At 42.2% G+C, this 19,964-nt stretch overlaps 1 protein-coding gene across 3 annotated transcripts in view; it reads right to left on the reverse strand.

Moving 5' to 3' along the window:
• Positions 1-19,964, reverse strand: part of HSH2D (hematopoietic SH2 domain containing) — a 66,783-nt gene that overhangs the window by 18,256 nt on the left and 28,563 nt on the right. For all 3 annotated transcript variants that reach the window (XM_088469006.1, XM_088469007.1, XM_088469008.1), the window contains exons 2-4: positions 13,388-13,512; positions 4,064-4,153; positions 1,995-2,160 (exon numbers count right to left, since the gene is read on the reverse strand). In XM_088469006.1, coding sequence (XP_088325132.1) covers positions 1,995-2,160; positions 4,064-4,153; positions 13,388-13,512 — 381 coding nt within the window. The remainder of the gene's footprint in view (positions 1-1,994; positions 2,161-4,063; positions 4,154-13,387; positions 13,513-19,964) is intronic.

A 19,964-nucleotide genomic window follows, 5' to 3' on the forward strand; every position in this document is an offset into this window, starting at 1 on the left:
GGCAAACATCGCTCGGAGCGAACGAGCGGCCGCTTACGAGCGGCTCTGAATCAGGCCCAATGTCCAATATCTTTAACAACAATGTTGAGCTCACTGATGCAGAAAAGTTTTCCTCACCTCAAAGGGTCACAATTTGTATTTTTACATTTACCATATGGAGAACACATTTTTGCCTTTTATTTTTTTTTTTGCAGAGGAAACTACTAGGGATTGATCTATTTATTTTAACATGTTATATAAACATTCATCTGCATCAAATCTGTCTTTCCTTTGAGCCACATTGGGAGCGCTTGTCTTATCAGGGCAGTAAACAGATTAATCTTTGGAACTTTGATATCAATAATCAGTCTAATTTCAATCAACATCAGAAAGGTGCTTCTCGAGTTTCCCATGTATAGTTTAATAGTAAAAAATATCAGAAAGATTTCTTTTCTTACTGTTTGCAACTATCGGGCATATTCAATTAGCCGCGAAAAGTCCCGTCCTTTTCGCCTGCCGGACTTTCCGCCTACATCGCGTGTTTTTGGAGAAAACGCTTTTCTAGCATGAGTCCGCTTTTCGCCCTGTTCAATTCCAAAGGACCGAAAACAGGACCCGGCGAAACTCAAATAGGCGAAAAGTGCTGTAAGATTTGGGGAAATCAGCCGGACACCCCCCAAAAGATGGACTGACATGGGGGATCACTATGGGTACCCCCGAATAGCCCTGCTGGGGATATTTGGTGTGCTTAAATGCTCTCAATAGCTGCTAGTGTTGAAGAATAGCATTTAGCAGTTATTTTTGGCAAAAATAACTAGTCCCAGCAAATTTGGGGTACATGAAAATGGGTGCAAGCATGGTTAAAAATCTCTAAAGTGAGGTTTTAAAAAACTTAAAAAATGCACCTTCAGCAAACGCCTGCAATCAAAAGAACACCTGGGGCATACTTGGGGGACCCCTTGGAATCTATTTCGCTAGTTTTGAAAGTTTGTCCCCCAACTTTGGACTCTTTCGCCCCCAAAACGAAAGTACTTTTTTGGGGTGATCTAAAGTATTTTTTAAACTTTTTTGACACAGTTTACCTAAGGGGGACTGTCCCAAGGGTGCAGGGGGGTTCCCGCAACCCAAATCTGCACTTTTTTTCGCCTGCATTCAGAGGCGAATCCTTTATGCTAGTTCCAAGGCGCAGACTTTTTGCACCGGGGACAAGTCTTTGGCATTGAATACGGGGATCAGTTCTTGTCTAGCGAAATGACGTAATCGGCGGAAACCATCGCGGCTAATTGAATACGGCCCTATGTCAGTGTAAACTAATGCTGGGTACACACTTTAAAGATGAGACGGCCGATACACATTTACCAATCGGCTGCTTGATATGTCTGTCCTGACATCATAACTGGGCCTGTACAGTTGTAATGTCAGTGTCAGCGGCCTCTGCAGCAGTATACGGGCAGGCGGCGGGTCGCCTGTACACAGGGTCAGACGTACCAATATATCTTTCAGCTATATCGGTATCGGCTGTGCTGCATATCCGTTACCAATACATCGGCAAGTGGCTACCCAGACTAAAGCTGGCCACACACTAGACCAACTTACATCCAACCAGCCAACTTGTTGATTGGTTGGAATGAAAATCTGGTAATGTATGGGAGTAAATGATGATCAGCAATTTGCTCCTAAATGCCAGAAAACAGATGATAATGGTCGTCAGACATGTTTGTTAAATGTTTGATCTAAACTATTTGTTCAAACAACAGTTTTTGTCCATTTTCCAGCATTTAGGAGCAAATTGCTGATTGTCATTTGCTTCCATACCTTACCAGATTTTCATTCCAACCGATCAACTAGTTGGCTGGTTGGAAAGATAATCTTTAGATGTGTGGCCAGCTTTAGACATAACATATTATAACTCACTATATTTCAGGTAGTTATTTTTAGTAAAATGAATAGCTTTGTAAACAGTGAAATATGTGTTTTGCACTAAAATATATAAACAGACTGACTGTGAGACATACCTGACCACAAGGATGAGTTAAGAGTTCATTATAAGGGTAAAAGGGAGACTGTTTATGAAACTGTACTAGGTCCTCTAGTATCCTGTGGACTCTTGAATCCCCTGAAAGTTTGCATTGTTGATCCTTCAAAACATCAATCATAAAATGCCTGTAGCGATCGGACGCTCTACAAAGGTAGCAAAAGAGAAATTATACATACAGAATACTGTAAGTGGACTATTGTCACAGAAAAATACTATCAAACATTGCTATAGATGAGAGATCCCAGGACACCTTCCTTCTTGCCCTAGAGCTTAAATGAAAATAAAGAAAATATTGATTGCGGCGATTAGGATTAGGATTTAGGGGCCTATTTACTCATCTAAAATCATGCAGTAATGACTGTGATGTAAGAATAGTATCACCAGTCCCTTCCCAACCGTAGGTTTGGGCCCCGACGATGCACTGTTGCAGCCCCGGCTGACAACTTAATTTGCTGTGAACAACGTCGTTCACAGACATATACCGGGTGTACACACCCGCTGATGCACTTGCAATATATCCTAGGTCGATCAATCGAATTTTATATCGACAAGTGTGCATCTAGCATTACTTTACAAACATGTTTTCTACCAACTTTGTGGCATTATGTATCTAACCTGCATTTGTAAGAGTAAGCATAATGATGGCAACTTTTACAGTAGGAAAGATTTACATTTACTTTAGGGGGAGGAGGTTGCACATTTTCGGTTGCTTTTAAAGTTTATCTGTAGCTGCAGAATCGTTTTAGCACCACATCCTTCATTGCTTTCATTGGGAAGCCTCTTTCATAATACTCAGGGCCATATCCCCGGGTCCCTAGCCTCATCCCCTTTGGTATCTATCCAGGTGCCCTGTGTCTCCTCAGTCCTAGCCCCCCTTCTGTCTCTCCATCCAGAGACCACTTCTGTCCCTCCAGCCCCCACACTTACTTACCTTATTCTATGTCTGGTTGCCCCTGCCGCAGTCCCTCTGCTCGATCTTTCAGGGGTGCGGCGAGTGTGACATCATGACGTCACGTGCGCTGCACAGCAACAAACTAAAAATACTTTATTGCACCGCCCACTACCGGTGCCGGGTGCAATACAGTGTCTCTCCGCCACTGCCTGCATTGCTGCTGCAGTGATCAGCAGGGGCCCTGTACATGCCTGCACGGTAGTGTCTAGATTCCCTTCGCGTAGAGGACACTAACGTCATCAGCTACTGTCCAACGTCATTCCCTACCATCCATGTGGGCATAAAGGGGGAATACAACCTTGTGGTGAGTGTAGCGAGCCACCGAGCCTGAAGAGTGGCCTTTATGGGCATAGAACTACACTTCCGCCCTCACTCACGTCACTTCCAGGTCGCTAGCGTGAAGGGGATATAAGCTCTACCATGCCTGCACCCTGCTGGTCACTGCAGCAGAAGCACAGGCAGTGGATACACTCCAGGGCCCCTTAGAACCTCGGGGCCCGGTACAGTTGTGCCCCTAGGCCGTCCCGTTGCTGTGCCTGATTTATACAGACATAGCCTTCATGGAAATGTGCACAAATATCAATGTATCTGTGCAAATAGAACACATTAAATAAGGAAAGCTCTGATCCTCTCATGAATTATTGCATAAATGAGGCTCTAGCATTTGAGGGGAAAAAAATGAAACATTTTCATAATTAAGGGGGAATACAGGAGTGATAGTAAGTGAATACAGGAGTGATAGTAAGTGAAACGTTAAAATAATTATGATTAGTCACGCACAGTGGGCTAGATTCAGAGATGTACACTAGCGTATGTGCAGCCCTCATCTGTGAGTTCGCTAGCAGGGTCTCATGCCCCAGTGCTTGGGGGCATTCCTGGCAAGCATTCCTGGAAATGGGGGCGCCACCCCTGTTTTCCAAAATTGATGAGCCCATGGACTGCATTGGTGGACGCAGATTTCCTGGCCTCGCAAGCTGCCAGGAACCGGCCAGGCTGAGTAATTGCAATACAGTCCCTCTCTGAATCAGGCCCAGTGTCTACATGGGGAGGAGAAACATTCAAACATTGATGGTCAGTCCCTAATAACACATTACCTGTAGGATAAGCTGTACCCGATTCTGCTTTCGCTAACTCTGATAAGAAAACATCCAGGATCCTTATCTATTAGTAAATCTTCTGCATCCCTATAATAACAACAAAAACATATGCTTTTTTTTATTTAGGCTGTTGTGAAATAAAAAGGTAATGAAGGTAAATCAACAACAACAACATTCATATTTAACGTTAAAAAAATGCATTTTCTATTGTTCTCCTTGCCGAGGAACCCACAATTCTGCAATGTTTCATGATAGATTTCATGATACCAGAGTTTCCCAAATTGCTCTATTGCAGTCCAGGTTTTAAGGATATCCATGCTTGAGTACAGATGGTTAAATCAAATTGGCGGGCTCTAATAAATATCCCTCTCACACCGCATTGCCAAGACACACCCAGGATTTTGTACATGGGTGCGATCCAGCTGAGACCCCTTTCAGACTGGCTGTCGACCCAGCGTATTGACCCGTCAATGTCTTCACCACCGTCATGTAATGAACCAATGCTTAGAGATGAGATCATCTAAGCGCCTACGCTTCCTATGCTGTGAACGGTTCCCGGGTCGCATCGGGTTATTGCTGGCAGTGTGAAAGAGGTATTAGTCACATGTGATCAAGCAAGTATCACTAAAACCTGGACTGTAATTTCGAAGTTTGGGAAACTCTGGTTTATATGAAGAAAACAGAAAATCTTTATTTGAACATGATGCAAAATAAAATCAGAAACTTGGTTTCTTTGTAACAAACATTATCAAATATATGTTTTTTATGAACATACTAAATAATTTTACTACCAAAAGGCAATATTAGATACTAAAGGTATAGCATAGGTCAGAGGTTCCCAAACAGTCCATGACAGTCCACGTTTTAAGGATATCCATGTTTGAGCACAGGTGACTTAATTAGTACATTAGTCAATTTGATTGAACCATCTGGACACAAGCATGGATATCCTTAAAACCTGAACTGTAATAGAGTTTGGGAACCTTTGGCATAGGTCAACTCTTTTCATGTCTGACCCTATTTTTTCTTTGCTGTATTTGCTGCAGCTGATACAAAAGCTGACTAATGGATGTAACTGTAATTGCCTGATTATAGTTCTCTAAAAAAATCCATGTAAGTGTTAAAGAGGGAAAGAATGTTTCCACAAACATGATGTAATCTCAAGTAAAACATGTGACCACAGCATGGTATGCTGACACATATAATAATGTTAATTGTTAGTGACTTAGGGCCTGATTCAGAGCCGCTCGTAAGCGGCCGCTCGTTCGCTCCGAGCGATGTTTGCCCAACTGCGCATGCGTACGGATCGTTATACGCATGCGCGAACCAGTCAGTGCGGTCGAAATTCATGTGCTTGCAAAATAGCGAATGCCTGATAATTTGAGTGACAGGACTAGGCGTATGTGGGTGGTAACGGGGGAAGGTGCTTGAAAACGGGGAGTGGAGATCCGAACGCAGGTGTGCTTAAAGGTCAAAATGGGCGTTTTATGGGTGTGCATAATTAAAATAGCAGCGTCATTGACCACGTCACTGGGTTATTTTATAGCCAGAACTGCTCGCAAAATTGTGGTAGCAAAAACCGACCCCAAGAATAGCGAGCAGTTCATACCCTGGTCGATGTACTCGATTAATCTAATAAATAGCGGACATGACGTAGGATGCGAGCGGCCAGGGGGCGTATTTTTTAAAAAAACGACCGCAAGTTTGGTTCGCTCATTCAGACCTAGAGGCGTGAACAGACCGCAAAGAGCGAACGGTTGATTTTAATAGCCACCCCTATTTTCTGGACGAGCGAGTGCTAATTGCGTCCGGCTCTGAATCAGGCCCTTAGAGTCTATTCATCATCACTTACTTAAGTGTCAGTGCTATTCATCAAGTTCCGAAAAAGCATTTTTTTCGGAACTTGATGATGTTACTGAACGCCACACTGAGATGGCGTTCAGCCCCCGATAACCTTCACAGGCTGCTGTTTACACGTCAAGCACATTCAGATCCCTCCCTGCTGTGTCTGCACTGCAAAGCCCCGGAGCTCAGCACCGCCAGACGCGCAGCAATAAGAGCTCGCCGACCAGGTGGCAGTTCCTGATTGGCTGTCGGTCCGCAAGCTCCTATTGATCCGCGATCGTGACCAGCGCCAGATTCAAATTGCGTCAGCGCTGTCTGTCCATGTCTGCTACTGCCTGCCAGCTAATTACAGCTGACGGCTCGGCCACAAATCCACACCTACTGGCTACTGATGGCACATGGGGAGGTGAGAGGCTGCTGTAGAGAGACAAAAAGGTGATTTGCTGGGGGGACATAATGTTATAAGGGGCATTACTGTGTGGCATAATGTGTAAGGGGCACTACTATTGTGTGGAATAATGTGTTATATGGGGCACTACTGCTATGTTGCATAATCTGTAAAGTGTAATACTGTGTGGTATAATGTGTAAGGGGCATTACTGCGTGGCATAACATGAATGGGCTCTTTGTGGGGGCAAATGTATGTGGTTTTTTTTTTACCTCTGGGGGGAGCCCTTTTAAGATCTTGCTATGTGGCCCCCAAAGTTCTAGTTACGCCCTTGCATGCAAACACAGAGGGCTGTCTCATATATATGGTCACTTTAAATAGGACTAACTCTAGATTTAATAAGAACTTGCATGAGTCAAAGTTTGACACTTGCTCAGCCTGTGAGGTTAAAAGGATACACATGTTTTTGGCAGACTGCCAATTTCCACTGGAGCCAGCCCTGGAACCTGTGTAATTTAACAGTGTCCCCATTTTTAGGGATTGTGGGTCAGTGTGTGGCCCTGACGAAGTTCAAACATAAGCAAAAACCTAATCCCGGTCAAAGTACACCACCCTGCCAAATTTGGTGGGGCGAAATCCAAAACTCTAGCCGTGCATAAAGGACAAACAGACAGACACGTTTTCTTGTTTTCCTGCTTATTATATATATATATATATATATATATATATATATATATATATTACATATTACATACACACACACACGTATAGATGCTCTAGATAAATGTTGCAAGACCGAAACATTGAAATCTGACACAGCTTGTCTTCCATTCTTGAACATTACAAGACCTGTAGTGCGCCTATATCCCATTATATATATATATATATATATACACACACATATATAATATATATATATATATATATATATATATATATGCATACACACACACATCATTTTGATGCTGTTTCCTGACGAAGGCGCAATTAAAGCACTGAAACGTAGATTCAAAATCAACGCTAGTGTGACTGAATTCTTTTGACCAGAGTGCCGCCGATTATATTCACATATTATATATATATATATATTTATATTTATATAATGCCACACAGCCCAAAGGCTGCTACTCGGCCCAAAGGTCACATCTAGTCAAGTTTACCAGCCCTCAAGGCAGCTACACAGCCCAAAGGCTGCTACTCGGCCCAAAGGCCGAATCTAGCCAAGCGTTCCAGCCCTCAAGGCTGCTACATAGCCCAGAGGCTGCCACACTGTCCAAAGACTGCAGGCCACTACTTTGCTACATCCCAGCCTTCCAGGCTTTTGCTGGAGTTTTTGGATAACTATCCCTACAAACCCTAACCCTGGGAGAGCCAAGACCATGCCCCTTCTCCAGGACAGCTTCAGCAGGCCACCCCCTCAGGTCCCAGCACCCTTAGGTAGCTACCTAAGGCTGCCTAATGGAGGTGCCAGCCGTGGTTACAATCCGCTCTTCAAATACTGCATCGTGTTTTCGTTTCTCTTTATACTACAGAGTTTTTTAATAGTATGTTTTCACTTTTGTCTGTCTACCATACATATCTCCGTTTTAGTGGCACATTCAATTAGCCGCATTAACCCATTTACAGGGGCCTGCCATGAGTTTTTTGGTAATCAGTTAGCCATGCAAATTAAGCGGTGCTCATTTGCCATCAGATTTAACATGACTTTTTCTCACAGCCCCTGAGCAGGTCAGGTTTGAAAAAAAAATCCCAATTTTAAGGTAAAAATGTTGTGTTCCCCCCAAATGATTAATTATGCGATTGGGATTTTTTAATTCGCCTAATTTGGCCAATAATGACATGTCTTTTTTTGGGGTGATATTCTGCAAAATGCAGAATAATGGGTTAATTGATGTGGGACAGGTATATGGGGTCGTTGTATGTATGAGAGGTGTTTTTAGGCTTGCACGTGGGAGTTACAGGTTTTTATTTAACAAATGTTTAAAAGTGGCTTAAATTTACAAAAAAAAATTAATTTACAGCCATTTTTTTGCAAATTAATCTGAAGCATTTAATTTGCTGAATATTACTTGCATTCTATCTTTTTTCAAATGTTATATAAAAAAAACAAAAATCACCATTTGACACTTAACTTTGCTTTTGGCCACTAATATACTTCTATACTGTTATCCAATTTTAATTTGCAGTTTTTTGGGGTACATGCTGATTTCCCCATTTTCCCCACACTTATTATGGCTAACATCGTAGAAAATTACAGCGAGACTACTTTTTAAATTGGTTTAAGCATTAAGTGGGAGCACGCATTACTGCACTAAGTAAAAAATTACCGCAAGATACAGTAGGTTCGTAAATTGAAGTGGCAGTAAACAAACATTTTACCACAGCCAACTGAATTCCCCCCTTGTATTTCGAACTCTCTCTTACCGTTGGCTGGTTTATTACTTTGTTATACTATTTACTAATTGCAGTTATTCATAGCAAGCAATGTAGTAGAGGCACAAGGCGTCATTTGGGTACATTTATAAAGACTATTATTATATTAGAATATAATTGTAGCAGTGCATTTTGATTATTCTTTTCCTACTGTTCTACTTTTATACATGTGTTTTATATGATTGTTTTGTCTGATCATTGCTGGTGAGAATTGTTTATTTGTGTGTAAATAACCATCTTTTGTGCTTGCAGGACCCCCCCCTCCCATAATATTCTAAAATTGTAAATTAGAGTTAAACACTTTATTTTTAGCCTTAGAGTAAGGCTACCTCTGAATCAGACTATAGTTTGGAATTGTTTTAGAACAAATATCATTTAGGCATTGCATGTCTGCTTACTGTCACTCCCCTGTCTCTCTCCTGGCACATGTACACTCCTTATAACATGTGCTCACTCATCTCACCAATTCCTTACCTCACCTCTCCCTATCACACACTTCCACCCTATTTCTCCTCCTTTGTCTGCAAACCACAATTGCATATCTCACGTTCTCTCCTCTCTAGTCAGCACCTGTGTCCAACATTCCACCGAGTCTGCCCTCACTAAACTCATCAACAATCTATTTACAGCAAAGTCTCAGGGACACTTTGTCTTATGCATCCTCCTGAACCTTTGTTGATGCTCTTGACATCACTCTCTTCATCTACACATTCATCAGTCCAACTATGCATGCTTTACGCCATTGTCCTTTGTGACACAGTGCTTTCTTTGTTCCCCTACTACCTATCCAACAGTTCATTCAGTGTCTCTCAGCACCACTGATTCATTCTCACCTTCATCCTATTATATGTTGGGATTCCACAAAGCTCTGGTCTGGTTTTTTAACTGAACACCTCTCATTTTAGTGAGCTTATTATCTCTCTTATAGTTCTGTTACCTCCACCCTCAAAATAATGATAGAATAAGTCTTTTTCTTACCCAAAACGCAACTAAAACATTTATCTATTCTGTCATCAACTACTGCAATCTGTTCCTATTTTACACTATCTGGCACTTACACGTTGGCATATTCTCCCTCACAATCTCTCAGAATCCAGCACATAGAGGGGAATTCGATTAGAGGTGAAAAGCCATATTCGCCTGTTTTTTTGTGAAAAATTTGCCTAAAAAAAAATTCGCCAAATTCAATTCCAGGACAATTTCGCCTAAGTGGAAACAATTCTCCAAAAATGATTCTCCAATCAATAGCTGGTGAAAAGAAATGCAAAATCTTTATTTTGGGGTGCAAACGTGGGGAAACAACTCAGACCCCTTGGGACAGCCCCCCCAAAGGACAAATACGCAAAAAATACAGAACTAAAACCTAAGAACACCCCGAAAAAGACATGTCATTTTTGGGGTGTAAATTTAAAAAGTGGGGGGATAAACATTAAAAGTAGCGAAAAAGACTTCTTGGGGGTCCACAAGTATGGGTCAGGTGTTTTTGGGATTGCAGGTGAATGCAGCAGGTGGATTTTTCACATTTTTTAAAAGTTCACTTTAGAGACATAAAAACATGCTTGCACCCATTTTCAAGCACCCCAAATTTGACAGGACTACTTATTTTCACCAAAAAATACAGCTTTATGCCATTCTTCACCACTTTTACAGAAACGCTAATAGCAAGCAATTTACACAACTTAAGTACGCAAAATAGTTTTATTAGGGCTATTAGTACACATTTATATTGATTCCCTATGTTAGAGCATCTTTTTCTGGGGTACAGACTGATTTCCCCAATTCTTTCAGTACTTTTCACCTGTTCCGCATTCGCCTATTTCCGTGTTCGCCTGTTTTGCAATTGAATTAGGCGAAAAGCGGGGACGAGCACCGAATAAATTCGCCTCTGAAACAGGCGAATGAAGCGAACAGTCGGACAGGCGAAAACTTCGCCTCTAATTGAATATGGCTCATTGTCTCTTCTCCAATAACCTCTTAGGCTCCCCCAGCCTTCAAGCCTTACATCCTCTCTGCAACCCACTTATTACTTCTAACACTGCTGTCCAAATCTCCATCCAGAGTCACAATCAATCCTTCTGCTTTAGATCTGCCCTTTTCCCATTGGAATGTACACTCTTTCACTAGTTGCCCTGCTTTGTTTTCACATATAATAACTATTATTATTATTATTATTAATAATAATAATAATAATAATAATAATAATTTGGGTGAAATTAAGTGCTATAGAATAAAATCCTATATTATATTTATATGAGATCCATAGGCCCCTGATTCTCCTTCCTGCCTCATCAACCTTGTTTGGAGTCTTTAAATCCCATCTGTTTTGCACTTCTCACTTGCAGGAATGTGATGTTCTTGGGCAAAGGCCTTTGCAAGCAGGGCAAGGCCAGCCGAGCAGCCTCGTGCTGTTAGAAGCATTGTATGCACTAGCAGGTTAAAGGAATGAGCGCGGGTAAGTAAAACAAAGGATTTTATTATAATGCAGCCAGGGCTGCCATTAGAAATTGTGGGGCCCGGGACTGACAAAATAGGCAGGCCCCCCCGCCTGTTCCCCCATCCGCCTGTTCCTCCACCCCCACCCTGCTACATTATCCATACACAAAAGAATTTTGTCAAATATTTTGGCCAAATACTTACCTTATTCTTTTGCTGATATTTCTGTCCTATTCTCTGCAATGGTATCTTCACTTACTTGGAGCTCTAGGTCACAGTATTCTGTTGCAGAACTCCACCGCTATGTAACATCACAATAGTGATGTCACATATAGGTGTAGTGCCGCAGATCTGCAGGAACAATTCACAGAAGGCTGAGGTTTTTAAGAAGTGCACCCTGCGCATTGGCCCACTGATGTTCAGCTTTCCAGGCAGGGGCAGATTAGGATCGAAAACTAGCCCAGGAAATTTAAGGAAGCAGCCCTAGTGGGGGTGGGGTCTGTTGAGGGGGTGGGGCCTGTGCTGAGATGGGGTGACAGCTGGGGTGGGGACAGTGCTCATATTGGGTGACAGCTGGGCAGGGGACAGTGCTGAGGTGGGTTAAGAGCTTGGGAGGGGATAGGTCTGAGATGGTGTGAGAGCTTGGGAGGGGACAGTGCTTGAGGTGGCATGACAGTTGGGGAGGGGACAATGCTCATATGGGGTGACAACTGGGGAGGAGACAGTGCTGAGATGGCGTGAAATCTCGGTAGAAGACAATGGTGAGATGAATGTGAACAGTGCTGAGATGAGAGCTGGGGAGGGCACATTGCTGACATGAGATGAGAGTTGGGGAGGGGGTAATGCTGACATAAAGTGAGAGCTGGGAAGGAGACAATGCTGTGATTGGATGACAATAGCCTACCCTCCAACATGACCAATTCCATTAGGTACAGAATGCTCTACTCCTGGACTTCTTTCTTAATTTATGATTGCAGACACCTGTGTTGAACTAGGTAGTTGATGAGACAGGTGTTTCAATACAGGTGGCTACAATCATAAATTAGGAGGGAAGTCCAGGAGCAGAGCATTGTGTACCTAATGGAGCGGGTCATGTTGGAGGGTCTGCAATCGTGTTGAGAAGAGGTGAAAGGCAGGGAGGGAATATTGCTTACATGAGGTGAGAGTTGGGAAGGGGACAATGCTGTGATAGGATGACAATAGTGTTGAGAAGAGGTGAAAGTTGGGGAGGGGATATTGCTGACATGAGGTGAGAGCTGGGGAGGGTATAATGCTGACATGAGGTGAAACAGAGCTGGCTATGCTGCTGCTTCTGGGCTAAAGGCACCTGAAAGTATGTAGTCTGGGAGGCGGAGCTTCCTGTGTGATTGACAAGTTGGAAGGGAAGGGGGGATCTGCTGCACCAGGCAAGAAAATTATCGTGACGGGACAGCTAGTCAGACAGACTAGTTGAAAGGAAGGCATGCGGTGATGGTGGCCATAGCTTACAAGATCCACGGCTGCCACAAGCAGTAGTGACGTAGAAGTGCTGGCCCTGGGTTCATCTGCCGGCTAAAGGCACCCGGAAGTGCCCACTAGCCAGAGCTTCCGGTTTGCGTTCCAAAATGGTACGCAAATCCCAGACGCGCAGCAGGCAGCCAGCAGGTAGTGTGAGCAGACACAGGCCGGCAGGCAGAGGGAGTCGGACCAGCAGAGAGAGCTATTGGCAGTATTTGCCAGGGGTGGGCCCCCCTCTATGTTGGGGCCCGGGACTCCAGTCCTGGCATTTTCCCCCTGATGGCGGCCCTGAACGCAGCTAAATTCACCAAAACCATATTGTTTGGCTGTGGTTAGCTTATGAAAGTATAAGACGAACACGGATTTCTCATGTGCTCCTGGCAATAAAAGGAATATTATAAATACTGCAATTTAAACTTAGTTTTACAATTTCATCCACATCTTTCAAATAGTGAAATCATTGTTAACACACAAATTCTGAGCACACAGTACATATTTGTTATATGAGGATTAGTTCCCAGCTCAGTTTCATTTTTCACTGTTTGGAGTAAAAGAGGAGCATTTTGCTTTTGACTCGGCTCGTTTCGCCTAATTAGCACAAGTTCGGATTTATGATGTTTTTGAGATGCAAATATAACCGAGTAAAATAAAAGCGCTTATCTCCTCTTTGGACCTACAGTATATATTGTGAAACAGCAATCACACTATGCATTGGAGATTCTTACTTTCTTGTGATGACGCCATGAAACCATTCAGGGATTCCGTTTTCTAAAAACCACTGTGATTGGGTTTCAATGAACCATTTTGCAGATGGTTTGTTCTCTTCCATTTCTTCAAGAAACACCACCAACTAGAAATACAGAACAACATTTATATTATACAGCCTTTTCCAAAACAGAGATCTCTGTACCCCTACCATGAGCACGTTTACCTAACAGAGGGCCTGATTCAGCAAGGAACGCAGTTGCCTATATGCATGCAATTGGTCGATTGTTGCATTCTGCACATGTGTATGCATCACAGTGCAGGTGCGCAAACCAGCCACTGTGATTGGGACTGCAGACGAAACGCAGACCCATGGCAGAGTGATTGACAGAAAGTGGCGTTTGTGGGTGGTGACCGGGGGGGGGGGTGTCAGGCGAACACAGACGTGCCAGTGCGTTTCAACGCTGTTGCATGGGCATGCATAAATAGCCACTGTGTTACCAGACACTGCCTGAGGCCTCATAGCGTGCGCTGAAGTAAACAATTCCGGGGAGAGTTCAAGGGAAATAGTTGATGACATTTCATCGTTTGCAGGTCGTCTAGTCTGCAGGCACCATAAGTTTCTACAACATACAGTATGTGGTCTTCAAAAAATAATTATATAATATACAATGATTGACACACATTTACGGGCAGTTTAGATCAGCATATTTTCACAGTTAGGGTGTGCCAGTGCAATCTCATATTGCCTTTGGTAAGGGTGATGTATTTATAAACCTGGACTGTTTGTTTTTCTGCTTTGTTCCTGAATTTCTGTAATAGGACCTTTAACATTCATATTTACATATTAGAAAATGGTTGTTTGACTGTGCTTCCTAGCGCCATATCTCTGTAGCCCACTCCTAAACATAATAGGGTTCCTCTCCCATCGTGACAGATTGCAAAATGTTTAAAGATTATGAGAGAATGGCGCTGAGATGTATGAGATATGAGTTCACAGTAAAATGATATGAACAACAGTACAATAGTTATAAAACAGCTATTTAAGTAAGTCATATGAGCTAAACATAATTGCTATAAAGATAAAATCTTAACACTGTGTAGCACATTTTCATAGTATTGTACTCTCAACTTTTGAACCAATGTTGCTGTGAACACAGACAGTCAATATGCAACAGTGTTAATGAAAATTGCAAATATGAAACATCATACAAAATATACAAATAGTCAAATTATACAGCTCTATTGACCAACAGAAAATTGTCCATATAAATTATTAAAGTAAAATAATTGTGAAGTTCTGATTTGCAGGGTCAGTGTGATATATTTTATAGACAGCAAACAATATAGGAGTAACCTTAGGAACACATATTACAGTTTAGATAAACTGGTCACTACACAATAGGTTACAGGTAAAATCAATGCAACTGGTCAAGCTTTCAACTGTCTTCCTGAGTCATGGTAATCTCTTGTCATCATTGTCGTATCCATGTGTGCTCATGTCCTCAGACAGTTGCAACTCAGTGTGGAAAAGTAGCAGTTGACAGTTTACAGTAAAAAACAGGTTCTTATGGAAAGCATATACATTTACCAAACAAGCTGTAACTACAAGCAATGTTGAATAAAATAAGTGATCACAAATCTGTGATCACTTAATATATTTTCATGCATGTAATTGCAGTGATATATTTACAACGTTTGTAAAGAATATAAACACGAATATATAAAAATGCATAATATTGAAAAGCAATATTTAAGTATATGGAAAATATAAAATATGATTTAAATGTACAGAAAGTTGTTTATTATTGTTCTTCATTCAGTTTTTGTATTTGACTTTGACAGATTGTCCTAGAAGAATCAGATATACGTAAAAGGCTATATTAGCCTTTAATGCAAGGTTCCCTCCGTGCTGTAATGCAATATCCTCTACTTATAGGGCCTGATTTAGCAAGGATCGCAATTGCAAAGCTGCACGCAGGCATATGCTGTAGTATGTAGTGCACGCAGGCAGCTTTGCAATTGCGATCCTTGCAATAATGCAAATGTAGCAGGAGGTATATGACACTCCCAGCTGCATTTGCGATCCCAGAACTGCAACGGAGGTAGCAGGCGGGGATCACCATCGCGACCATTAGTTGTCGAAGGTCGCGATGGTGGATGGCGCCGGGCCACGGGCCAGCTGAGATCCTGGGCTAGCCACTTCAGGAAAACGGGGTGTACATTCCCCCATTTCCGGGAATGGCCGCCATCCCCGCACTTCCCCTTAAATGCCTCTGCCTGTCAAGCAAGCTCTGCACCCCTGGCTGCAAAGGCCAGGACCAGTAATGATTCCAGTTTTTTCATAAGATGAACGCTATCAACAGTGGAATGGATGGTTGCAAGAAAATTTAGGAATGGGTTAATATCCCATGTGGAAGAGTAGCATGGACCCGATGGTCTGGACAGGAAGATACCCTTCAGCGACCTAAGGTAGAGTTTGCTTTCTGTAAGACCTGGGACTAAGAGGGCTATAGCGGAGCTATAGGAGCGTATTGTGGAGTAAGCTAGCTTCGCCTCAAACGTAGTGGCCAGGAAATCGATGGCTAAGTTGAGGTCTGAGAAGTGACTGGTGGGGGGAATTTGCTTGGCATGCCAGGATGTGAATTTATCTAAAATGGTATCTACTGTAGACCTTGTCCTGGGTCTTAGGGAAGCATTGATTAAGGTCATTGAAGAGGCTGGTATCGGTCAACAGCCGAGTAATGTTGCTATCCACATGCATTTTGGCAGCTTCTGTAGCAGATCCGGGGCTCACTGGATGCAGTCCTAGCATATCTTCAGTGGGAGCTTGGTTCCCTTGCAGAGCTGGGAGATCAAAGGAAACCAAACTCTGGAAGGCCACTCTATATAATAAGTTGTATACAGCGGCATCCCGCTGGTAAAACTTACAGGTAAGGACTTTTATTCTTGATGCATCACTTGTGGTGCAAGCCGCATTTTTCTACTGCTATAGAACTTCCCTCCGGTATTGATTTCCCAGTTGGGCTGGTCCAGTATCGTCATGGGTGGCTAGCGGCTCTATGTTACTGCATCCCAATGGGGTGACAGAGTTGGGTCTGGTGTTCACATATTATTATCTTACATCAAGAGTGATAAAAAGAGGTTTAAAAGATCAACAATACATCCACGATCAGCTATAAGCCACAGAGGTAAGAGGGTGACCTCTTCATCTGCGAACTATAAATAGAGGATATTTCATTATGGCATGGCGGGAACTTTGCATTAAAGGATAGTATAGCCTTTTACTTATATCTGATTCTTATAGGATATTCTTATGGATGATTTTCTTTTGGTCAATAAAGCTGCATAATTTGATTTTTGTATATTGTGTATGATGTTACATATTTGCAATTTTCATTAACACTGTTGCAAATTGACTTTGTATTCACAGCAACATTGGTTCAAAAGTTTATGAGTGTACAATGAAAATGTGGTACAGAGTGTTAAGATTTTGCCTTATAGCAATTAAACATTGTTTTACTCATATGACTTGCGTAAATAGCTGTTTCTAACTGTTGTTCATATAATTTTACTGTGAATTCATATCTCGTACAACTCAGCGCCATTCTCTCGTAATCTTTAAACATATTTACAGATGAATCTAGGGGAAGGGGTGGCAGTGAGACAGCAGATTTTTTATACAAGACTTAACACGTCTACTACAACATCACTGAGGTTAATTATGGACAACTAATAGACAGCAGTCTGTCTGCATCAGAGTATGGCTAATGACCAATGTAAAAGAGGAAATTTAGAAGTGTAGATATGTAAAATTTAAGTGAATAGCCGGGGACGACCTAGGACCCCAGAAGCTTTGGGGACTTTGATTGTTTTAAATTTGTTTGAATGTGAATACAATGATGCCAGGGGCGGATTGGGCCACCGGGACAGCGGGATAGTTCCCGATGGGCCGGTCCCCTAGTCCCTCTGGTGGGCCGCTTTGCACTTTGACTGACCGGCCGGAAGCTCTGATGGCCGCTACCGCAAATGGAGCTCAGCTCCGATTGGGCAGCGGTCATGAGCTTCTGCGCATGCGCGAAGCGAACTCAGCAGTATGTGAATTGGTCGTGGGAAGGCTGCTGCGGATGCCAAGCCACAGCAGCTTCTACCATAACCCATTAAGGAGCACGTGAGTGAAACCTCACAGCTCCGCCTTCGCCTCCAGCAGTCACCGGTGGCCAGTGCCAGCGCAGGATCCGGGAACGGGAAGAGGAGAAGAAGCAGGGCCAGGACAATCACCCCCGGGAATGAGGCAGTGGCACTCTAAGTCACAAGCTGTACCTGGCAGCAGGGCCGGTGCTAGGTGACTCGGCACACAGCGCCATCCCGCGCACCGCCTCCGCCCCTTCCCCACACTGCGCCCTCCCTATTATTATATTGTCAGAGCCGTAGCTGGGTGGAGGGTGGAGACATTTTCCAGCCGACTCCCGGCGCCCCTGTGTGACCGCAAAAACAGAACATGCTAGGAGCCGGCCCTGGTACCTGGGTTCACCTGGGATGATAGCTAACACAGAATTACATTCTGAGGTTATCCAGATTTTATAATGTCACCTTATCTATGTAATGTCGGTATTATCCCTCTTCGGGTGGAAGTCTGTAAATTACACTTTTCTTACTTGACTGCCAGCCCTCAGATAAGTAGTATAATGTGAGTCAAGTATAATTGTATCACAGAAATATATTTTGTTTATCCACTACTACATTAACCTGCAGCCAACTTGTTCTTATTTAAGAAGATAAATTAGCAATCAGTATTAATAAGTGTTAAAGTATATTGAATGCATTATTGTGTTTTCATTATTGCTAGTATTGCCTATGACACTGAACAATAGAAGACTGATAGATATACAGATGATTGCTAGGCCTTATTAGACAAACTTTTAGGGCAGATATTCACTGCATGTTGTAAATGAAGCACATTGGAGCGTTTTAAACATTTTGATTCTGTATATTAGGAGTAAGTCCATCAGCCTTTAATATCGGTTATTGTAACTAGTGTGAGCCAAATATCATGTTTTTGAGGGGGGGTTCCAAATGCTTGATTATAGAGCAAGCGTGATCAATCCATGAAGAGGACATAATTATCACTTTACCAGCAACAATATGCGTCATACATAGTGTATTGTGTGTCATAATTCCAGCATATACAGGACCAGTGATCACAGTAACCCATTATATGTGTCATAATTCCAGCATATACAGGACCAGTGATCACAGTAATCCATTATATGTGTCATACATAGTGTATTGTGTGTCATAATTCCAGCATATACAGGACCAGCGATCACAGTAACCCATTATATGTGTCATACATAGTGTATTGTGTGTCATAATTCCAGAATATACAGGACCAGCGATCACAGTAACCCATTATATGTGTCATACATAGTGTATTGTGTGTCATAATTCCAGCATATACAGGACCAGTGATCACAGTAATCCATTATATGTGTCATACATAGTGTAATGTGTGTCATAATTCCAGCATATACAGGACCAGCGATCACAGTAACCCATTATATGTGTCATACATAGTGTATTGTGTGTCATAATTCCAGAATATACAGGACCAGTGATCACAGTAACCCATTATATGTGTCATACATAGTGTATTGTGTGTCATAATTCCAGCATATACAGGACCAGTGATCACAGTAATCCATTATATGTGTCATACATAGTGTAATGTGTGTCATAATTCCAGCATATACAGGACCAGCGATCACAGTAACCCATTATATGTGTCATACATAGTGTATTGTGTGTCATAATTCCAGAATATACAGGACCAGTGATCACAGTAACCCATTATATGTGTCATACATAGTGTATTGTGTGTCATAATTCCAGCATATAGAGGACCAGTGATCACAATAAGCCATTATAAGCGGCAGTAGGACATCCTGTCTGAGCTGAATGTTTTACTTTCACATATGGGCACCATTCCAGTGTGTTGACGCAGGTCACTCCCTCTTTTCTTACTTGAAGCGCCTTTATCTTTCCTACATTTATCCTTAGATAAATACACATATCTGTTTTTATATGGTGTGTTTAGTTCTACATTTACAAATAAAGGGTTCCCACATCACTGTGTACTTACAAAAAACATGCATATCTGTCCATCTATCCCTCTATGCATTAATTGCCATATATTTAATATTGATGGTGTAGGTACGTTATACCCAGGCGATAGGTCACAGAAGATTTCTCTCATATGCAAACATATGGTTGCACCCATTGTACGTGTTTAGGTTACAGATCTGGGGTTTAAAAAAAAATTGATAAAAAGTGTTTAGAAACAGCTAAAATCATGTAATTTATGCAATCCAAAACCTGAAATTTGGATTTAAAATCCAAATTCTGAACCGCGAAAAGATCAGAACCGCGACTTGGAATTATCTGGATTCATGAAATTTGGGCAAATTCGGATTAGGCAGGATGTTTATAAATGTATTTATTTTTTGATAATTGCTATATTCTATTGAACTTCTGAAGGTTTTTATAGTGAGTGAGATGAGCTTATAGAAGGGGAGTGACATTATGTAAATATGCATG

The sequence above is a fragment of the Taudactylus pleione genome, unplaced genomic scaffold, assembly GCF_031769625.1.
Source record: "Taudactylus pleione unplaced genomic scaffold, aTauple2 ptg000087l, whole genome shotgun sequence".
NCBI classification, from domain to species: Eukaryota; Metazoa; Chordata; class Amphibia; order Anura; family Myobatrachidae; genus Taudactylus; species Taudactylus pleione.